Source organism: Pectinophora gossypiella, chromosome 20 (assembly GCF_024362695.1).
Source record: "Pectinophora gossypiella chromosome 20, ilPecGoss1.1, whole genome shotgun sequence".
NCBI lineage: Eukaryota > Metazoa > Arthropoda > Insecta > Lepidoptera > Gelechiidae > Pectinophora > Pectinophora gossypiella.
The window spans coordinates 9,165,531-9,189,117 of record NC_065423.1 but is presented as its reverse complement, the minus strand read 5'-3'; the positions used below and the strand labels follow the sequence as shown (position 1 = coordinate 9,189,117).

At 41.2% G+C, this 23,587-nt stretch overlaps 1 protein-coding gene across 1 annotated transcript in view; it reads right to left on the bottom strand.

The window, feature by feature from the left end:
• Window positions 1-23,587, bottom strand: part of LOC126376400 (ataxin-2-like protein) — a 54,326-nt gene that overhangs the window by 13,639 nt on the left and 17,100 nt on the right. The window contains exons 3-13 of the mRNA XM_050023727.1: window positions 11,007-11,187; window positions 9,957-10,206; window positions 9,503-9,680; window positions 8,197-8,277; window positions 8,047-8,166; window positions 6,815-6,912; window positions 5,643-5,727; window positions 4,391-4,477; window positions 3,635-3,712; window positions 3,060-3,176; window positions 2,130-2,353 (exon numbers count right to left, since the gene is read on the bottom strand). Coding sequence (XP_049879684.1) covers window positions 2,130-2,353; window positions 3,060-3,176; window positions 3,635-3,712; window positions 4,391-4,477; window positions 5,643-5,727; window positions 6,815-6,912; window positions 8,047-8,166; window positions 8,197-8,277; window positions 9,503-9,680; window positions 9,957-10,206; window positions 11,007-11,187 — 1,499 coding nt within the window. The remainder of the gene's footprint in view (window positions 1-2,129; window positions 2,354-3,059; window positions 3,177-3,634; window positions 3,713-4,390; window positions 4,478-5,642; window positions 5,728-6,814; window positions 6,913-8,046; window positions 8,167-8,196; window positions 8,278-9,502; window positions 9,681-9,956; window positions 10,207-11,006; window positions 11,188-23,587) is intronic.

The following is a 23,587-nucleotide window of genomic DNA, read 5'->3' as shown; positions in this document are numbered from 1 at the left end:
TCCCTTCCCCGCTACACCACCTGCTACCCGCTGACATCTTAGCTACCCCGTCCCCGCCACCGTCTGTCGCCCCGCAGGAGGGTCGCGCACGAGATTGCCGGACTATAGCTCTTTCAACAGTTAAGTTAGTTTATTTCACGCGAAAAGTCAGAGAGATGTCTTAATTGAATCTTCAAAATCCGACTTCCACAATGCGGATCGACAAAGTCATAAGTCACCAGAGAAATAGATCTTTGTCAACTATTTATAATAGGATATTTGACCGGGTCCAATATAAAATGCTAATCTAGAAATAGAAGCCAGTCTAAGATGATCAAGAATCAATCTCATTTTACTTTTCGACGTATTTTCGAATTTTATTTATGAATTAAGTAACAATGAGTACGACGATTGCTCGCTTTTATTGATGACGTCACAGTATTTCCATGCAAACTGCAAAGAAAACTTTCGTTTTGACGTTGCGTAAAAAGTATCTCATTTGAGTACGGTCACGAGCATTAATATGTATACACTTTGGTACCATGTCACATTAACTTTTCTGAAAAATTGTACTGTAAGTCTCACTAAATGTCAAATATGTTAGTGCGATGGAGTCCTAAAGTGGGTACATTATATTGCTCATGACTGTACGTTGTCTGTGCCAAGCATTGGGACAATATAGATTAGTAAGCAGTGTTAGGGCGTATCTAAAGATGGAATAATTGGTATCTTCAGCATCTGTAATAGGCTTAGGAGTAATAAAATGTTAATATACCGATCCATGCATAGTCTGGAACAATAAGAAAAATATCTGTGTTTCATAAACATTTCGAAGTATTCTTTTACACAATTTTCCCCATTTTTTTTTCCTTTGTATACAGAGAGAGAAAGATGATTTTTATGAAGAGTGCGACATTACAAAGGTGATGTTACTGACGGACAACGTGTTATTTTAGTTTGACAGTCTTAAAAGCGTCCTCAATAGCGTTGTACAGTGTGTAGTTTTTCGGACCCGACAAACTTTAAGGGTGGATTCTACGAGTAATTTCATTGAGAAAACACCCCCATATGTGGGGTGAAATCTCAATAAAATTTTTGCTGTTTTTTTTTTACAAAAAATGAGATTAGGTCCTTTTAACTTATTTTACGTACCTTTTTAGCAGTTGTGGATATTTTTGTTCGATAGAGACGACTTTTTGCAGATAAAAGCATTTTATTTCATGTCCGTAAGGCCTTTAAATCTCGAGATATGAATTTTTATGAAGAAGAAGAAAATCTAACATCTAAAATTTTAAAATGGCCGCCATTTCTAGAATATTGAGATTTGACCCCACATATATTTGTGGGGTGAGTTTGTTTTCTCGATGAAATTACTAGTAGAATCCACCCTTAAAGTTTGTCGGGTCCGAAAAGCTACACACTGTATAGTATGAGTAAATAGAGAAGTAAGTGTGTGTCTGCCAGAACCAGCACTATTGTACGAGTTGCTTATGAATGATGAGATAGACAAGATAACTTTCGGGTTGGGCTGGGTTATATGAGAACTTTGTTAGATGGAACATAACAACATGATTATATCCCAATGTAGGCAGGATTACATCCATCGTAAGATTAGACTTTCATTTTATTGTTAGATTGATCATTATAAGAAAATTATCGCGAGGAGTAGAAATCTGTTACTCGCGCCCTACAACCCAACAGGGGATAAAAGGGTGGAAAGGAAGGGGAGAAAAAAACTATCAGGGTTGATGATGGTAATCCACCTCATAACCCACACGGTTACGACCTCCGTGGTCCAGTGGTTACGCGTTGGGCTCACGATCCGGAGTTCCCGGGTTCGATTCCCAGTGGGGACACATCACAAAAATTACTTTGTGGTCCCTAGTTTGGTTAGGACATTACTGGCTGATCACCTGATTGACCGAAAGTAAGATGATCCGTGCTTCGGAAGGCACGTTAAGCCGTTGGTCCCGGTTACTACTTACTGATGTAATTAAGTAATCGTTACATGAGCCATGTCAGGGGCCTTTGGCGGCTCAATAGTAACCCTGACACCAGGGGTCATGAGGTTGGTACTCCACCTCATAACCCACACGATAGAAGAAGAAGACCCACACGGTAGAGGAAGAGAAAACTCAAACGGGACTCACCGACTGGGGTTGGGCGTGCTCGGGCTGCGCGGCGTGAACGGCTTGGCTGCGGGGTTGAACTCCTTGGCGTTGGGGTTGAGAGTGGACTTCTTGAGGGCCGGCGGCAGGCGGTCCGCGCGCTCCGAGCGCTCCGAGCTGGCGGGGGACGCCGACGACGGCGGCGACGTGGACGCGGGCGAGCGCTCGTCCGCCGCGGGGGACTCCGCCTTTGGGGCCGGCGGGGGCTGCCGGACATAGGTCACATTACGTTTCAAATCAAAAGCTGCAGACTTCAGCTGTATAAAATGTATTCCCCAACCAATTTACAATATAATGATCGAATCATGCCAGTAAGTAAATATTTACTTGTGATGGGAATGACTCGCTTTATCCGTTGATATTTTTGTCGATAACAAATCTACAAACCGGTGAGCAACACCGCTTGCTTACAGTGCTAAGCCCACTGGTTTGTTATACCATGATTTACGTCGGGCAAGTGGAGTAGTGTAAGTAGTGAACTAATTATAATACCTAATGTATTTTTAATATTATTTAAGTGCAATAAAGAGTTTTTGTATTGTATTGTAGTGCAGCCTCAGTGGTCTAGTGGTTAGAGCGTTAGGCTCACGATCTGGAGGTCCGGGTTCGATTCCCGATGGGGACATTGTCGAAATCACTTTGTGAGATTGTCCTTTGTTTGGTAAGGACTTTTCAGGCTTGAATCACCTGATCGTCCGAAAAAGTAAGATGATTCCGTGCTTCGGAGGGCACGTTAAGCTGTTGGTCCCGGCTACTAGCCGTAAAAAAAAAACACCTCCACCAACCCGCATTGGAGCAGCGTGGTGGAGTATGCTCCATACCCCCTCCGGTTGATTGAGGGGAGGCCTGTGCCCAGCAGTGGGACGTATATAGGCTATTAAAAAAAAAGAGTTGTAGTGCAGCGTGCGTCACCTTGTGCGCGGCGTGGTGCGGCACGGGCTCGTGCTTGCGGTCCCGCTTGTGCGGCTCGGGCGGCGCGCCCGCGTTGGCCGACACCTCGGGCGTGCTGGGCGCCGGCGGGGGCTGCGCCTGCGGCACACACGGTACACTCTACTACTCGCACATTTATCGATACTTCAAAAGAGCGGGACAAAGTGTGTCAAAGAGACATATTTTTCAATCGCTCGCTGTCAACACACGTTCGAAAATACATAACCTATTTCACATAGCTCTTCATGACCTGTCATTTGCAAAATGAGACAGGTATATATTTTTGCACGCAAGTTGAAGGCGAACGATTCGAAAATAAGGCCCAAGGACTTAAAGTCGTAAGGCCAAATGTCCTTCTAAAATTCTTCATTGTTTAACTACTGTCGGCCTTAGGAAGTTTAGGTATTTATAAATCGTATATTATTATTCAGGAATTATCGGAACATATAATCTGTATAATAAACGGTTTCTCCGTCAGGCCCTAAATGTTTTTTTACGCCTAGTAAAGAAGTAAAATTGAGTTTAATTGAATGTTGCGCATGCGCATGTGGTGGTACCGGCGGCTGGTGCGGCGGCGGCGGCACGGGCGCGGGGGACGACACCAGCTTGAACTCCTGCCCGAACTTGCGTAGCTCCTGCGACAAACACACGCGACATTAACACTTAAATACTACTATAACAAGGACCTCCGCAGTCCAGTGGTTGAGCTTTGGGGTCACGAACCTGTTCGAATCCCGGTGGAGACATATGCACAAAAATGATTAAAGGGCTCATTACACCTACCTGTCCGGCAGGCTAGATGTGTAGAGCTCACGGTGGTTGCCATGGTCACGTCTAGTCTAATAGCAAATCGGCGGGTCGTAACCATGGTAACGACGATCTCGAGCGAGTTGGTGGGGAGTAACCAAAGACCTTGTCACATTTAGCGTGTCGGTCAGGTAGCCCTTAAATCACGCGTGGTCAAGATGGTGCGGGGAGGGTTCTATATTATCCTTTGGAAGTGGGGACTGAGGGGCTTTGGTTAAGAAGAATAGGTCTGTAAAAAGGTATGTTCCCTAAACTGCCCCTAAACCCGCTACTATTATATTTGTACAAAATTTTCCTGTACCCAGAGGTTGTCTGGAAGAAATTGCTACATGAGTCATAATGCCGCCTGTTGTGCTTTTCTGTGTATGTTGTCCTTATCAAGAAGTATCTATCTATGTAGTAGTTATCGTTAGGTGAGGTTGGTTGTCAGTAGGTGTAGTTAGTTGTGCGTGTGTGTAGTAGTTATCTATGTATCTTTGTATGTGTCGGGTAGGCTATGTACCCACCTGCACCTCGTCCTGGCGGCGCGGCTCGGGCGCGGGCGCGTGGTGCCGCGGCGGCCGCGCGTGGTTCTCCGCCGGGGGCGCGGGGTTCTGTGGACACACGCTCCGGTTACCACACACCACGTATTTTTCTCCGGAGAGCTTACAACATTATTTACACGATATGCATCACAATAAAAAGATCAATTACAAGCTACCACAAATAAATATGGAACATTTTATAAACAAGTAGTGTTATAGAGACAGAGAGAGAGAGAGAGAGAAACCAATAAAAACAAAATATAACTATGAGCTAATATTGGTGCTAATTCCATTACACATATTTTTAATTATACCTGTCATTTTCTTATACGCCGACAAAGAAAGGGACGGGTAATCGACATTTATATTTTTTTCATCTTTATAAATTGTATACTGGCCAATAACCAGACAGAATTGACAACATTTCAAATTTTTAAGCCGTGGTTTTTTTGTGCTATTTCGAAAGTACTTGTTTAAATAGAAGACACGTATTTTTTCTTTTCAAGATTTTTCCACTAGAAGTTACAAAAAATATTTTTTGGAAATTGGATTCTGCCATTGATAGAATGAAGGCAGTATAATGTAATGTACCTTTGCATGCGTATTTAAAACAAGTCGCAAACAAAGTGTCATGTTATGTATGACATTTACTTTTTTTATAATTTTTATGTAAAGGTCTGAACTTATTATGCCTTCCTCTTCTGACCTCGTGGATTTTTCAATATATTTCTATTATTACTGAATTAAAAAATCTGAAAAAATGTGTTTTGTGTAAATCATAGAAATATCTCGAAATGGTTTTCGATTTAAGGCACCTTAGTAAAAATGAAATGTTGTCAATTAAGTTGACAGCACACGTCAAAGCCTATTTTATTTTGTTCATTTGAAAATGAACCGTTGTCCGTCCCTTTCCTTTAAAGTCGTAACGCCGACAGTTCATTTAAAATCCAAACTCCATTGTTTTATTTTACCATTGTGTCTGGAAACCTCGGCTTTACGAGGATATGGCGGATAAAAAATAATGACAAGTATAACTTAAAATTAGGATGTGTGTGCAGGAATCGGTGCCACTTTCACATTTATAATATTAGTAAGATATAGAATGTAATTATGAACTCTTATTGTAAGTCAAAAAAGGACAGCTTACAAGGACAGGCAAAAATTATTCATCTGGAACATTCTTCATCGTGAGGTACTAGGGCTAGAAACGGAGTAGCTGCTGTGATATACTCACGTGGTGGTGATGCGGCGGCGGGAAGCTGGGTCGAGGGTGCGCGGGCGCACGCGGCTCGCCGTTCATCTTGCCCGCGGCCGCGGCGCTGCGGGCACGGACACGGCACTTATACATACGCACGGTAACATTGTGGTTGGTGACGCCGGGCATTGACCTTACAGCCCGCACAAGAGGAGTAAAAGACACGTTTGTAACATTAAACCTAATACACACTTGGTGAATATGTCTCAATGTTCACTTTGTCTGTACATTGGTGCTAAGGGAGATTTAGGTTGACAAAAAACCAAGAATTAATCTTTGTATTCAGAATTTTAACTAATTTTTTTAGCGCTTTCAGGGACCACAGATTGCTGACCTTCCATCACTGACATACTATAAACAAATAGACTCACATTCGTTTACGTTTTTCTGATAAAGCGTCCGAAACTGTGTCGTAAATCCCTATACATCAAATTACGTAGATAGTATAAGTTCATAATTAAAGCACATAATAACGGGTTCTTACCGCGTTTAAATGGGGATATGATACTCCCGATATTTCGACACTGTTGCAAGTGCCATGATCACGGGATGACTGATGAGATTGGAGTGGAGTAGGTAGATCCATAATTTTCTACGGGTAGACATATCTGTCTATCCTCTAACCCTCGCGGTAAGAACCCGTTATTATGTGCTTTAATTATGATAATAACCGCGTAAACTTAAAACAATAGTATAAGTTCGATCCCTTAAATTAAGGTGTTTTAGATGTTCAAATAAAGTGCAATATCGGTGTGTATCAACACACTGTCGCATGTGACAAGACGCGTTGTGTATTTTTGGAGGTGTCCTTCCAGTCACAACAGTTCCAGTGGAAGAATTGCTTCAGAGCAATAAGGCCGCAAATTTGTACTGCTGTCAAAATGTTTTATAAATGTTTGCGTGTTTTGTTTGTGTGCAATAAAGTATATTTAAAGTATTAAGCCGTTGGTCCCGGTTATTACTTATTGATGTAAATACGTAGACGTTACCGGCTCAGTAATAACCCTGATACCAGGGTTGAAGGGGTTGGTAATTCACCTCACAATCCACACGATAGAAGAAGAGTATATTTGATTTGATTAGAACAGTATCACCGTGAAAGACAGAACTCTGTCCTTGTTTATTGTAGATGTTAATACTTGTATACGTACGGGTGGTGGTGGTGCGGCGGGAACGGTGGCGGGTGGTGGTAGCCAGCCGCCTGCGCCGCGTATGTCTTGCTGCCTGCGCCGGCGGCCGCTGCCGCCACCTGCTGGGGGTACATATTTTCATTACTATTTGTTCATTTTTATGTTTAATAGTCCCTGTGGTAGGTACACGGTGATTCTGTGCTGCGGAGGACACGTTAGGCTATTAGCCGTAAAAACACCTCCACCAAACTACAGTGGAGCAGCGTCGTGGAGTAAGCTCGATAACCCCTTCGGTTGATTGAGGGGAGGCTTGTGCCTAGCAATAGGACGTATATAGGCTGTTTATATATATGTAGATTGAAAAGGGAATGTTAACTTGGTTTGCACACGTAGAGCGGATGAAGAATAATAGGATTACGAAAGCGGTGTCTATAAGGAAAGGTTGTTAGTTGGGCTGGCAGAGGAAGACCTAGAAAGAAGTAAATTGACCATATCAGAGATGTAGGCGTGAGTTTACGTACGCCCCCTCCGGTTGATTGAGGGGAAGCCTGTGCCCAGCTGTGGGACGTATATAGGCTGTTTATGTTATGCCTGTGGTACACCGGGTTGCTTCTCAAACGGAGCGCCGTTTTGAACCTGGGTACCGGACTTGCTTACTTATTTTAAGTGCAATTTCCCCTAACACAGTTGGTTCGACCATTATGGACGGCGATACGGCTTACATATCACGTTGGTCTAACAGAAAGCTCGGTGAGGCGCGGGTTGCCTATTTTATTCTCCCGGGTTATTCATTAATTTTAATTTTAACAGTTGTCAATCATCCGTCGCTATCCTTCTCGGTGGATAAGAAAATGGCAGGTATAACTTAACCTCTCATATGCCGAGATACCAGACACAATAGATTTTACATTGTGTCTGGTCGAGATCCGCGTTCCGGCGTTCGAAAGATTAAAATTAGGATGGGTGTGCAGGATTCGGGGCCATCGCCACTACATAATTATTGATGTGCCGTTCGAAATCGGAACATTCCTGATAGTAAAATGTAGATAGAACTTTATTACCTAGCCTTTAGCCAGATAGAATCAGAGTACAAGAAAGAACAGGAATCGGGAATATTCTAGTTTGATTAGTCCAACTCTAATGTTTAAAAGTATCCTTATGGAAATGATGGTTTCTCAGGAAGCGAACAAAATGTATTCTTTTGAGGAATAAACCATCTTAAACCGTATCTATATATTCCAGAGTATCCTCACCGTATCTTCATGCCTGCGCTCAGCGGGCGGCGTGAGGTGGTGGCGCGGGGGGCGGTGGTCCTTGTCTTTGTCTTTAGGCGGCACGTGGGGCACGTGCGGCACGTGCGGCGGGGCGTGCGGCGCGGGGGGCGGCGGCGCGGGGGCGGCGGCGGGCGGCGCGGGGGGCGACGCGTGCGCCGGGTAGCCGCGCCCGGCCGGGGGGGACCCGCCCGCCTTCACCAGCTTACCCGTCTGCGAAAAATCATGGTCATGTATTCTTCCCGTCCCCTTTCCCTATGTGGTCTGGGGTGCGTGTGAGCGTCGCGTTGGACTGCGAGGTGACGTCCACTGTCAAGTGATAGATGACGGGTTTTGCTTTGCTTACCACTAACAATACATATACGGATATTTACTCTTGCTGATAAGCACCATACTAACTTCCTTCCAACAACTCAGTATTTTTGCCTGAAATCCGGCAGACCTAAACCAATAATTTTCGAATTTGTTTCGAATTCAAATTTGGAATATAAATAATATCATGTGCTCAGCGGTGAAGGAAAACATCGTGAGGAAACCCAAATACTCGAGAAATATGTCTGAGGTTACCTAATCTGTATTGGACTGGTAGTCCCTTCGGCAACCATTAACCAATCATTGTTGGCTCGACCATTATAGACGGCGATACGGCTCACCACCTCACGTTGGCCTAACAGAAAGCTCGGTGAGGTGTGGGTAATTAGTTCATCATGCGATGGATGTACCTCTGACTACCCCAATTGGGATAGAGACGTGAGCTTATGTTACGTTGTCCCTTCGAGTTGGAATGTCAGACAGGCGCTTTTAAAACCGGTCAAATCGTCAGGTTAGGTAAGCTGAAGCGGAACACCCCGGACACTTCATACTAACCTCGTTTTACACCTACACTACACATTGACGTTATCGTACACGCGCATCTGTGTGTGTGACGTTTTACACCCATACGATTGAAGACTAAAGTAAGACCGAGCGGTGAGGTAAACCTAGCTCAGCCGCTAGTGGGGAGCGGGGAGTTGCCGTTTAATATTTTTTTGACGTAACTTATTGTAGATTTGTCGCAGATGGCATTAACTACTTGGCCGGACAAATAGGGAGCGCTGAAGGCTCTCACCCGGTACAACGTTTAAGACAACAGGCCTGAAGGTTCTATATGTATGTAGTTGGGGATAAGGCTTAAGAGATGTTTAGCGGCGAGGATGTGCTGCCGCCAAGGTAGTTTTCGGGGTAGCGAACTGAGCATAGTACCCCGCTAGCCACAAGTTAGTAGTGTGACTAGAGATCGACGATCCAGCGGTGTTATGTTGGATCGCGTTGTGAAAACTTCGATAGCGCGTTTCAGGACTGCATTATTGAATGTGGCGCCATCTGTTGCATGTGGGTGGAACTAGGTGGCCCATTTGGGTCCGCCACAGATGTTTAATAAAAAAACCAAGCACTATACCTGCATGTTCTTCCTCTTGTTGGGTATGACGTACTTGCCGGCGGCGGGCGCGTCCTGGGGCCGCTGCACGGCCGCGAAGCGCTCCTCCTCGTCCCCGTTCTCCAACTCAATGCGGGCCTTGTACGAGGGGGCACTCTCTATCTCCGCCGCTATCTCTTCAGCCTTCGCTTCTGCGTCCCTGTAAGATTAAACTACGTATCAGACCTTGTTCAGGTGGCGTGATTCATAATGCCAGGACATACTATAAACAAATAGACTCACAACAGGTAAAGATTATTTTTCTAAAAAAAACATCTCGTGAGCGTCCTAGCGGGTGGTGCGGTGGTCCATAAGTTCTCGATGGTCCAACTCTTAACTATTCGGTGGTTCAACTCTGAACAAGTCCGCGATGGACCAATTCTAAGTCCTCAAGGCGAGCGTCCCCGTTCAGTAACATGTTAATACATTTACATACCTGTAATCCTGGGTATCCTTCCGCTGCAGAGGTAGAGTATACCCAGCTAGGGAGTGATCATAGGTGCTGTGCACACCATACACCTCCTCATTCTTGCGGAACATCTCGTGCGCGTCCCAGCCGTTGGCGCGGTGGTCCAACTCCAGGTCCTCTAGGCGAGCGTCTCCGTTCAATGACGGCGAGTCTCCGCCTTCGCCGTCGCAGCCGTCCCAAGGCTCTAAGTGGCGCTCCTCGCCCGTCCGCCCGTTACCTGAAGAGGTGGTTTAGGTAAGTATGTTAAAGTACTTAGCTATAGCTTGACGAAGAAGAGTAGAAACATCGATAGAGAAACGTGTTTAGAATTGAAAGTCCCCCCAAAAAATGCACGTATTGCACGACCAAATATGCACGTAACCTATCGCTGACAAAGAAGACGTTTTCAAAAATAATAAAACAAAAATTACACAGAAATTCACAGGATACTTATCTCACAAAGAGCGTAGACCTCAAGTGACGTAAGTCAGAGCATTGATACAAATTAAAAAATACAGAAATATTATAGACAAATATAATTTCATTCTCCAAAACTCATGTTATTGAATGACTATTGCCAATTTGGTATTATTTCTACTCTTATTGGCCAAACTGTGTATAGGCTTTTATCTTCATAAATTGAATTAATACATACATGCTCCAGAAGAAGCTTTTCGTTCAGTGTCTCGCAAATCTAAGAAAATATTACGCATTTAAATAATTATCACTGTTTGGGTTAGTCGTTTGTATGAGTTTGTTATATAAGCAAAATGGCGGCTTTGCAAACTGTACGAATATATTGTATAATTTATCTAAATAATAACTAGTAAAAAAAACTTTATGGTCGGGATTTGTTTGTGGTTGGCATTAAACATGCCAGAAAGATCTATGCGTCCAATGCAAGACTATATATTTATTTTTCCACCATATTGTTTTACTCTTGACTAAAAAAACAAATTAGAATGAGTTGAGAACGTAGCCTGGAAAGTTCCCCACTGACTTGGTATGTCTTTCAGCTAATGTATTTCTTCAACTGACCGTTAAACTTCTGTGAGATAGCGGCGTCGGTCTGGAACACATCGTGGGTAGCGTACTCGAGGTCAGAGTCCTTGGCGCGGATGGAGACCACGTCCTGCGGCTTGAAGATCAGCTTCTCCACCACCGAGTCCACCGCCACCACGCCTTCTTGGTCCACGCGATGCGCCACTTCTAATACCACCTGGGGAAGAGATTATTATTATAACCAAACTTCTTTCATGTTGTATGTGTCGATTAATTAACTCACGGACGGGCCCTCCGTCCGTGACATCTGGCGGCCACTATCGGCGTGCTTTACGAAGCACGGCCTCATCAGGTACAATGTAATGATTATACAGGGTGTTAGCGACAGCGTAACGAAAACTTTGAGCGATGTTTCAGACCACCACACCCGCACCCCCGCATTGGAGCAGCGTGGTGGAGTATGCTCCATACCCCCTCCGGTTGATTGAGGGGAGGCCTGTACCCAGCAGTGGGACGTATATAGGCTATTTATGTTTATATTTGATGATTCAGACCACGATTCTGATTAGATATCAAGTGGAACTTTCGGTCGCAAAAGTATGGAACTGAAAATAATTTGAAGACAAAAAAGAACATGAATTTTCTTTTTGTTAGAAAATATAGAATGTTTTAAAAAAAGGCCTGTTCAAGAGTACTCTAAGCCTGCATGAAGTCTTTGAGAGTGGAGGAAGCGAAAGTGGTGTGTCAGGATCGTAGTGGGTGGAATTCCGCGGTCTCTACCTACCCCAAGAGGAAATAGGCGTGAATTTATGTATGTGTATGCATAGACATTGGTGCTGATTCCTGTACACACCATCTAATTTTATTTTAAGTTATACCTGTCATTTTGTGATCCGCTAAAAAAAAGAAAGGAACGGGTAATCGACAGGCATAAAATTGATGGAACACAAATTGAATAAACCTTTCCAAATTGTATATTTGTCAATAACAGCACATGTCAAACGGGTTGCATATGCGCGAGACGCCTATTTTATTCGCCCGGGTTATTCATTCATTTTAAAATTAACAGTTGTCAATCATCCGTCCCTTTCCTTTTCGGTAGATAGGAAAAAGACAGGTATAACTTAAACAAAATTTGTATGCTCAAGAATCGGGGCCATTTTCTATGTAAGCTTACTCAATCTTTAATCAGGAGGTTATTCAACTGCAAATCTACTGTTTGTGTTTTTAGATTTACTGCACGAGGAAACGTTAGCGATTGAAAGCACTGCCATTTATTTATAACTTACGTGCTTTATGTGTTTAAGTCGTTTTAAGGCGAGAGTAAACGTATACCTTTCACTTCATACCAGTCTAAGAGTACAGTTACTTATTAAGCGTTTACTTTACGCATTTTGGAGTCACTACTATCGTACTATCGTATCGTAGGTTCAATACGATCTACTCTGAACCGGCGTGCGTGTATGAAGCGATTGATGAATGTGGAGGAAGCAAGGGAAGTGTGTCAGGATCGAAGCAAATGGAATTCTATAGTCTCTGCTTACCCCAGTGGGAAATAGGAGTGAGTTTATAAAAAAAAAAATTATGTATGTATGTACTATCGTACTATTCAGAGGCGGACAGGAGTCCTAGTACGGCTTTGTAATAGACTACTCTGGGCGCCATCCCACTTGCGTCAGACAGAGTATTGCGGGGCGGAAGGCAAGAGGGCCTATGTTTCCCTAAAAAAGTAGCATGAAAAATGCTGCACCGACAAGAGCGTGGCTCTTAAATTGATGATGATGACTTGCACCAATTGGGTAGTTTCCTAGCTCGAAGATAAATTATGAAATTCTGATTAATACTAAATAAAGACTATTTAACTTATTTATGAAGTTTTTTTTTATATTTGCCAAGTATGTTGGCTCAACTATGCCTGATAGTAAACATAGAGAAGCCCCAATTGCAGTAGCAACTGAAAAGCAACGCAATGAGTCAGTTTCGACTACCATACTGGCCTACCCGGTGCTTCTTTACGCTTCGCTTAAAGGACCCCATATTGTAAGAAGGAAAAAAGAAAAATTTAATAGTAAGTGCGATATTTTGTCACGTTTTTCTATGACGTCACATGTTGCATTTTCATGCAAATTCACAGTAATTACGTGTTTTGACGTTTAGTAAAAAGTAACTGATTTGACTTACTCCTTAGCGGCTTACGACTATTTAAGACTAAAGTAAGACCCAGAGGGGGTGAGATCGGCGCTCTATACGAAATGGTGAGGGGCAAAGAGTTACCGTTCTACACTTAGGATTATTCTTTATGCTATGACTCGGTGAGAAAAACGCGAGAATTTATGTATGACAGAGCTCCGGAGTATTTATCGGGCATTTCCGTTATCTACCTCGTTAGGGTTGTAGCGATAAGCAAGTGTACAAAATGTACAAAATTATTCGTTAAACATCAACATAAATAACAAAGTCCAATAATATAAGGATCCTGTTACGATAACGCTAGCATTATCCCGTTTTTCAACCTGAAGATTTGACAGGTGCGGTTTTTTTTACAGAAACGACTGCCTGTCTGACCTTCCAACCCACGAAGGGAAAACCAGCCCAATATAGGTTAAGTCACATACTTCCGAAAAGCTTATGAGCTCTTCGTGTGTGAGCTTATGTTTTTTTTTAATTATTCGTCACGTTACAGCGATAAATCCATCGAAACTGTTCGGAGCCTAGTCCGGGCGGTGGAAAATAATAATAAATGTGAACAATAACATTAGGAAACAATCAAATGCATTCATACGGTTATGTTTACAGTTAGCGGTAGTAGACTACACAAATATTTGGGGCGGTGTAATGTCGGTGCAAGTCATAGTATGTATAACTGCAGCGCGGACACTCCGTACCAAAATCTCAGTCATGAGTAATGTCATGCACCCACTTTAGAACCCTGTCGCACTATCGTATTTAACATTTAATGAGGCTTACGATTTAATTTGTCAAAAAAGTTAATGTGACATGGTATCAAAGTGTATGTAAGTACTCATGACCGTACTTACTTACTTTTAGGGAATGCGAGTCGAGATCGCAAATTCGAGATCCCGCGGGATTAGAAATATCACTCTCGCGAGATCCCCAAATTTTCGGTTCCTCGTTTAGTTTATAAAAAAAAATAAAGTTAGGATGTCTGAAAACGATGAAAACTGCTTGTTTGTAACAGTGAGGTTAATTAAAACAATTTTTTGAAAGAAAACAAAAACCATTACTCTTCAATATTACTAAGTAAATAATTAAGTTTTCATTGGAAATCAGCATAATTAAAACAAAGATTCAAGTCAATCTCGAAAGAGATCTCGTCATAATATTCTTCGGGATTGATCCCGAAAAATTAGACGACATCTCGCGAAATCGGGATCCGCGAGATCGGAATTGCATTCCCTACTTACTGTAGGTACTGTACTGTAGTAGAGCAGTAAGGTACACCTTACCTCGTGCGTGCGAAGAAAGCAGACAGACCGCGCGCGCCCCCATATTGCTTAACGGCTTACGGCTGTATGTAGTTGTAAATAAACAGTTTTAAATCAAATGTAATTGGTATAAAAAACGGTTTATTTATGACGAAAAACATATATATTTTTTTTCAATTTGTATGTGTAAAACATAGTACTTAATAATTATACATCGCATTTTAAGTTCGCGCTTTGGCAACAGTTGCAATATTATTTAAAATATATTTTTTCAATTATTTTCAGTTCCATACTTTTGCTACGACCGGGTGAGAGCCTTTTTAGCGCTCCCCATTTGTCCGGCCAAGTAGTTCATGCCATCTGCGGAAAATATACAATAAGTCACGTCAAAAAAAAATGCGACGGAAAATTCCATTTGATATTAACTCAGAATCATCCCCCTTAGTATTCGTTGCGATGTAACTAACATCCTGTATAGATAGGATATACCCATAGTAAAATGTATATAAAAACAGTTATTAAATGTGTGTATGGTTTAATACTATTTATTGTGTGAAATGTATATAAAAAACCGTTATTATCACCCTAAATAATAAATAGTATTAAACCATGCATATTACACACATTTAATAACGGTTTTTATATACATTTCACTATGGGTATATTAACATTAAAACATTTTAGGCGTGACTTTGTGTATTACACAGCCCAATTGAAATATATCCGTGCGCTTATATTATGTTGTTATTCTTACTATGATCTCGGTAACTCAGTTCATCGCACGTCTAGGGTTGGTACATTGACCACCAGATCGATGCGAACGTCGCGAACTGTGACGAGGGAGATATGGATGTTGCGTCGAACTTAAATCTTTACAGTGCATCTGCGAGCTAACTAGGTTTGTTCAAATTTTTCAAATTCAAAAATATCTTTATTCAGTAGGTAACACAGTCACACTTTGAATCGTAAATTTTTACATAACGAACGTCTCATCCGCCTAAAACTACTGCAGCTTCTCACAACCTGTATAGCCGGGGAAAAGAAGCTGCAAGAAAAACCTCGGCACAGGGCCCTAGACGTTCTTTAAAAAAATAAATATAAAATATTGGTATACAATTGAGTAATTTAGCTGCCTAATATCAGTTCTCAGACAGTCCCATGCATTTAAGCGGATGAGACGTTCGTTATGTGAAAATTGACGATTCAAAGTGTAACTAGCTATGTTAAATACTGAATAAAGATATTTTTGAATTTTGATTGAATTTGCCAGACAGACATTTCACGTAAATACTTATCCGGATCAATGTGTCTCATTTAACCCAATAAATGGTTTTACTACCGTCTGTTACACCCTTTTGCGAATTCAAAGACAGAATAAAAGAACTGTGAAATCCCAGTCACCTCCCGTTAAGCGCTAAAGTACAATAAAATGGAACCCAAACATCGTAAAATGAAATCTTCGCTTTAAATCACCTCGTAAATACATTTATACCTTATAAGCTTATGCCCGCGGCTTCGCTCGCGTTAAATTCGTGGTAACACGGTTCCCTTTCCTGATGTACCAATTTTTAGCTTCCTATCCTGAAAACGGTCAAAAGTCCCATATAAAAGTTCACCCCCTCTTTGAAGGTGTTCCAGATTTAAAAAAAATTACGCACGATTGTTTTGTTAGTCACAAATGGTCCGAATACCAATTATTAGCTTTCTACCTTGAAAATTGCGGGTTGCTCCACACAAACTTCCATCCCCCATTTTAGGGAAGTGGGGGGTTAGAAAGAGACATAAAGTAGCCTACGTCACTCTCTATCCCTTCAACTATCTCCATTTGAAAAAATCACGTCAATTTGTCGCTATTTTTCCATGAAAGACGGACGAACAATCAGACACACAGTTTCCCATTTATAATATTAGTGCGGACGCATACCATGAAAGAGGCATAACTCACGCTCGTAATCCTTATTGGGGTGGGCTGAGATACAAATCGTAGCCTTATAAGTGTGAGCTTTGTAAGGGCCTTTTTGAAAATGCACATTCTAATGTGAGTTTCTGTCACAAAAACCCAGACGGCAACTTTCCGCTTCCCACCAGCGTCTGAGGTAGGTTTACCTCCCCCCCCCCCCCGAACATAGTTTAAACTTAAATCGTGGCGTCAGACGTCACACACACAGATTATTGATTATCATACACCCAGACTTCTTTGTAGACACTGTCTGGATACAGAAGAAGCTGCCTCCAATGTAATCCTGGAATGCACGGGAGTGTCAGCACAACGGGTACACATCCTGAAACCCCGGGAGGCTTCTGAGCTTCTGGAAGGAGTTAGGTTGGCTTACGTAGCACGCATGAGCCATCTTAAGAGCCTAAATGCGGAAAACAGAGCCCACTCCTTTTTTAAAAAAGAACGTCTAGGACCCTGTGCCGAGGTTTTTCTTGCAGCTTCTTTTCACCGGCTATACAAGTTGTGAGAATCTGTAGTAGTTTTAGGCGTATGAGACGTTCGTTATGTAAAAATTGACGATTGACGAACAAAAACTTTACAAAAATGATTATTATAAAGTTAGTGATTATTTAGAAGAAATGAATGCATGGGATTAACTGTCTGAGAACTGATATTAGGCAGCTAAAATACTCAATTGTATAAAAATATTTTATGTTTTTTTTTAAAGAACGTCTAGGGCCCTGTGCCGAGGTTTTCCTTGCAGCTTCTTTTGCCCCGGCTATACAGGTTGTGAGAAGCTGCAGTAGTTTTAGGCGGACGAGACGTTCGTTATGTAAAAATTGACTCGAAGTGTAACTATGTTACGTAATGAATATAGATATTTTTGAATTTGAATTTGACATATAATGTATATGTACCTAATACCATTATCCATCACGAGAAAAACTACCTAAACAACCGAGCTGTCGTTTTGTGCTGTAATAGCGTTGCTTATCTACCATTCTAGGAACAGAGCAGCGATACAACCAGATAGTAATCATACCAGCAAGTTATTTAGGTCGGTAATCGCGTGGCTGTGCTGGAGGCAACATAATTGAGACAGATAAAGTCACAGGAAATCTGTAGTGGTCGCGTTTCGTTGTCGCATTGATAGCGTTTGGTAAACGTTTTAGATGAGAGCAGACGGTTTAATGCTCACAAAAGGACGCTTTTTGTGTCATGCTCAGTAAGTACAGCCCGATACAGATAAAAAACAGAAATCAGAATCATCTATTCAACGTAATTATCATGAATAAACTTGTTGAGATGAACTAAGTACCAACACCTCACCGAGCTTTCTGTAGCCAATGCCATGGGCATCAAATCTACTACAATACATGACGTCAAAAAAGGGTGGAGTCTGTTTTTTGTCTTTCTCTTCCATACCGCTCTATCGGACGAGGCACAGGTGCTTCTTGACTACATCACCCATCCTGTTTTTGGTCATTATCAACTCAATTTATTTATTATGGTACATCAACAGCAGTACATACACAAACACACATTATAAAATACACATAGGAAAAGTTCCGGTATGCCTGCCAATTATAGACGCACACAACACATAATAAAAAGTATAAACTAAAGTGAGCTTAAAAAGAACAATAATTGAAAATAAAATTTAAAAAAGAAAAAACATAAATCGTCTAATACAACACAACAACGTTTAAATGGTATGAAAAAATCAAACGAAAACTAAAACTATTGCAAAATAAAACTTAGAGATAGGTGGTTAAGTACATAAAATTATAAAATTACATAAAATTATTAGTGGTGTGGATAAGTTTCAGCATTTTACTTTTAAATTGAATAAATGAATCCTTGTGTATATCCACATCACTGTTGTTTAATTCGTTGAACTTCAACAATATTCTAGAAACCGGATTATGTAGGCCTAGGTTAATTCTAGAATGGGGAACACTAAAAATTAACGATTGACTGTAAATTTTTTATAAGTTTTAATATCCCTCGTCTTTACCTTGACATAGGCCGATATTAGAACTAGGACAACACGACAGTGGTCGCTCATAACCGCGTGGCCCACATTGACCACTTAATTAGATCAATTGCCCCTTTAGAATGCAATTATCGACTATGTTTATCATTGAAGACGAAATCTATCGAGCATTAGGTAAGTTTCTGAACCGGCGTGCGTGAAACGCTTGACGTTTGAGGAAGCAAGAGAAGTGTATCAAGATCGAAGCAAATGGAATACTAGTCTACTTACCCCAGTGGAAAAAGGCGTGAGTTTATGTATAGACCTAGAATGACTTACATTGACCAAACTGGAGATGTCCTTAGAAAAGGTTTAATACGGTCTACTCTGAATCGGCGTGCGTGTACGAAGCGATTGATGAATGTGGAGGAAGCAAGAGACTATGTGTTAGGATCGAAGCAAATTGAATTCTATAGTCTCTGCTTGCCCCGATGGGAAATAGGCGTGAGTTTATGTATGTATGTGTGTTTATGTATATATTGAGTATAGCAACATACGACATAAATTTACTATGTATTTTTTTTTAAGAACGTCTAAGTCCCTGTGCCGAGGTGTCTTTCAGCTTCTTTTCCCCGCTATACAGGTTGTGAGAAGCTGCAGTAATTTTAGGCGGATGAGACGTTCGTAATGTAAAAAATTACGATTCAAAGATCTGCCTAGGGAAAGAGGCGTTATGCTATGTCAAATTCAAATACAAAAGTATCTTTATTCAGTAGGTAACATAGTTACACTTTGAATCGATTTTAGGGTTTCTGTTTATTATTTTCAGTTCTATACTTTTGCGACGGAAAATTCCAATCATGGTCTGAATCTTCCCCCTCAGTATTCGTTGCTATGTCACTAACACCTTGTATATAATTATTAAGCGGCCACAAATCTTGGAAACAACGTGATATCAATAATAATGTGGTGTATGTCACAATGGCACTTAACACTTTCCTTACAAACCATTCATAGAACGTTCGCATGTTACCAGTGCATTATTGGAGTGCTTAACTTGCTGTGAATGGTGTAAATTCTTGCCAGACGGTCTAGTAGAGTGTGTGACTGTAAAAAACTGGCCAAGTGCGATTCGGACTCGCGCTCTGAGGTTTCTATACCGATATTACAATGAACGTGCAGTCATTAGACCAAAATAATCCATGCTAATATTATAAATACGAAAGTTACGCTGTTTTATTTTACACGCTTAAACTACTGAACCGTTTGTTGAGCGCTGGGGTCACGAACCGGAGGTCCCGGGTTCGATTCCCGACATATCACAAAAATTACTTTGTGGTACCTAGTTTGGTTAGGACATTACTGGCTGATCACCAGATTGTGCAAAAGTAAGATGATCTGTGCTTCGAAAGGCACGTTAAGCCGTTGGTCCCGGTTACTACTTACCGATGTAAGCAAGTAGTCGTTATATGAGCCATGTCTTTGGCGGGTCAATAATAATCCTGACACCAGGGTTGATGAGGTTGGTACTCCACCTCACAACCCACACGATAGATGACCCAAAATATAAAGTGTCACAAACATCGCACCACCGGCCACACAGGGGTTATCGTCACAGCTTACTGGTTTAGAGCATTCGATGGGTGGTTTAAAGATGAAATTTGGTAGGAAGATTAAGACCTAGGGAAGAATATATGTGTTTTATCCCGGTACTCATCTCTTTGAAAACGGGATGGAGAAACAAGAAGCCAAAGTCCATGTGAACATTGTCAGGGGCGGAAAGCATGTTATTTATATTTAGATTTCGTCTCTTACATTACAATTTTTGACAAAACTAATGCATTCAGACGAAAGTACGGATCCCTAAAAACCATTAAGCACGAATGGACACGAGCGTTTTAAGTTTATCTAAGGAATTTACTGGCCAATGCAATAAACATTTACTTTTTATTAAAACGTACAACAAACTATTTAAGGTTTCAAATAAAGCAACAATCTAATAAACCCCCAATCCGAACGAGATAGGTTGTTAGGAAATTTAACCAATCGAATGATTTTTACCGAAATAATTCATTCGAATATATTAATTTTAACCCATCACTATGTAGGCACTGCGGTACGATGGTTGGGAATCCGACTTGCCCGCAGAGTATTGGGATGATTGGTAGTAACGACGAAAAATAACGTTTTAAATTCAACAGCAGTATCCAGTTTATTAACAACACTTCACAAACAAATTGTAACGATGCTTAGATATAAGATCCAAATCCAAAATTAGAGGGCATGGCCAGAGCTAAGCAGTATAATATATTTATGTTGTTCTTATGAAGGTCGGGGATGCAATGAGTCAGCGTAAAATGTAAGGAAATGCGGAATGGAACGAGAATTTCGAAATTTAAAATGATTGACGGTTAGAAGGAAAGGCCAGTATGTGCAGAGATTGTACTGTGCTACAGCACTATACAGATTATATGCCTGGATCGAGAGAGTAGTCTGGAATATCAGCCCACGCGGATTGGCAAATCCTTTCATTCCAATGGCAAATTAATATTCAAGGATTAAGCTGTGCTTTAGGTTGTAAACTTACGCTCCTCATGGTATAGACTAGAAAGATAGACAGCCAGTGGGCGTCATTTACTTATCGTCGATTTATAGTAAAAACCATTAGCCATTAACGACCTCCGTGGTCCAGTGGTTGAGCGTTGTGAATCCCGGTGGGGACATATCACAAAAATCACTTTGTTATCCCTAGTTTGGTTAGGACGTTACAGACTGATCACCTGATTGTACAAAATGTAAGATGATACGTGCTTCGGAAGGCACGATAGGCCGTTGGGCCCGGTTACTAGTTACTGATGTAAGTGAGTAGTCGTTACATGAGCCATGTCAGGGGCCTTTGGCGGCTCAATAATAACACTGACACTAGGGGTGATGGGGTTGGTAATTCACCTCACAACCCACACGATAGAAGAAGAAGACTTAAACATAGCTAGCCAGTGGGTGTACTTTACACCTCACTTGATGAACTCAGAATAATGAGCTGAATCATCCCCTCAATATTCGTTACGATGTCACTAACACCCCATACAAGTACCTAAGTACGGGTAACCCTACGAGTACGTATGGGTGTTAGGGACTCTGTAACAAATTCTGAGGGGGATGATTCAGACCACGATTTTAATTTAATGTCAAGTGGAATTTCCTGACGGAAAATTAATGTAATTTTTATTGTTATTTTAAGTATTTTCAGCATCACGGTCTGAATCATCCCCCAGTATTCGTTACGATGTCACTAACACTCAGTGGTATCTATTCGCCGATCGCTATCAGTCGCCCTGCCTGCCTAAAACTACACTCTTCAGAAACTCGACCTCCGTGATACTATAAGTGGGTCGGATCAATAAACGCAGTACACACCATTTCCTCTGTTTTACTTCAGATTATCTTCACGTACAGTCATGAGCAATATAATGTATCCACTTTAGGACTCTGTCGCACTAACATATTTGACATTTAGTGAGACTTACAGTTCAATTTGTCAAAAAAGTTAATGTGACATGGTACCAAAGTATACATATAAATGCTCGTAACCGTACGTGTCCTTTTTGGGCAGAGATTCTCCTCCTCGTTATAAAGTACGAATGCATCGTCCATTTTCTTGTGTTTTATTTTTTAAAGTAAGTAGTAACATCAATGCCCCAATCAACGTTTGTTCGACAGAGGTTCTGATGCATGTAGACACCTCTTAATTTTAACTTACACCTGTCACTTTCTTATCCACCGAAATGGAAAGGGACGAATGATTAACAGCTGTTAATTTTAAAATCAATGAGTGAGTGAATGAATAACCCGGGCGACTCGAATGGACATCTCGCTGATATGCAATCCGTTTGACGTGTGCTGTCAACATAATTCTGCCGGGTTATTGGCCAATGTAAAATTTTGAGAGGGTTGTTTAAATTTCTGCCTCAAATTGACGTGTGTTCCATAAATAATAATGATACTACTTATATGTACTTATTTAAATATGTTATAAAACACAATTGTTTGTTTCCCAAATACAATAAATTTTATGCCTGACGATTACCCGTCCCTCTCTTTTTCGGCGTATAAGAAAATGACAGGTATAACTTAAAATAAAATTCACTGGTGTGTACTGGAGTCGGCACCAGTATGACGCAAATATGGTTATGTTTCTTGTAAAGAATTTGTTCTCTTCTTACATAAACATACATAAACAGCCTATAAACGTCCCAGTGCTGGGCACAGACCTCCCCTCAATCAACCGGAGGGGGTATGGAGCATACTCCACCACGCTCGTTCGTTCGTTCGTTCTCTTCTTATCCGAGTTAAATATAATCCTCTTTACATAACAAATTCTTCAAACTTTATTATAATATTTTCTAATGTCAAGTCCGTGAACGCATTTAAGGTGATCGTCTAAGTGTAAAAGGTCAGGATAGCAATTTGTGATGAGCTGGTGACGTAATATTGCCTACATTGCTCTGTGGAGGTGATTTTATAATAACATGCAATCTGCTATGATGCCTACATTACCCATACCCCGAAGCATAATGTGTAACGGGGTGAACAGAGCCAAAGTCGTTAAAAGACCACTTGCGGACTACAGACAAGAGTATATAAGATTATAATGATCAGTGGTCAGAACATGGCCACTTAAATGTTCAATGCAGCATTTTGTTTACCTATGGTATGTGTCAATTTTATTCCTTCCCTATAAGACACGACGTTAACCTTTTTTCTAATCTGTTCCATGTAAGCTCTTCTTGGTCTTCCCCTTCCTCTCTTTCCTTCTAGCTTCTTTTTTTTTCGTGTCTTATAGGGAAGTCAAGGAATTGGCCTTTGATAGACTGGAATGGAAAATGCTGCACCGACAAGAGCGTGGCTCTTAAATTGATGATCATGGTTTGTGTAAAGTTTAAGACGTATAAACTTTCTCTGTTATTTCACATTTATATGTGGAAGCTTGTAATTGCTAATTACCTTTGTATTCATTTGCAATTGAAGCTGTTAGCTTCCTGAAGAAACTAAAATAATAAATAACATCACCTATTTTTTTTATCAAAAATAAATACAAATACAATACAATTTCATTCCTATTCTTCTAGCCTGGAAAAAATTGAAAGAGTGCGAGCCTATTGCCGTAAATCTATGATCGAAACTTGAATTCAAACAAAGTCGAAGTCAGTGCTTTAGAGCCCGAGTCAAGATTCAAACCCGTGACCATACGATGCAA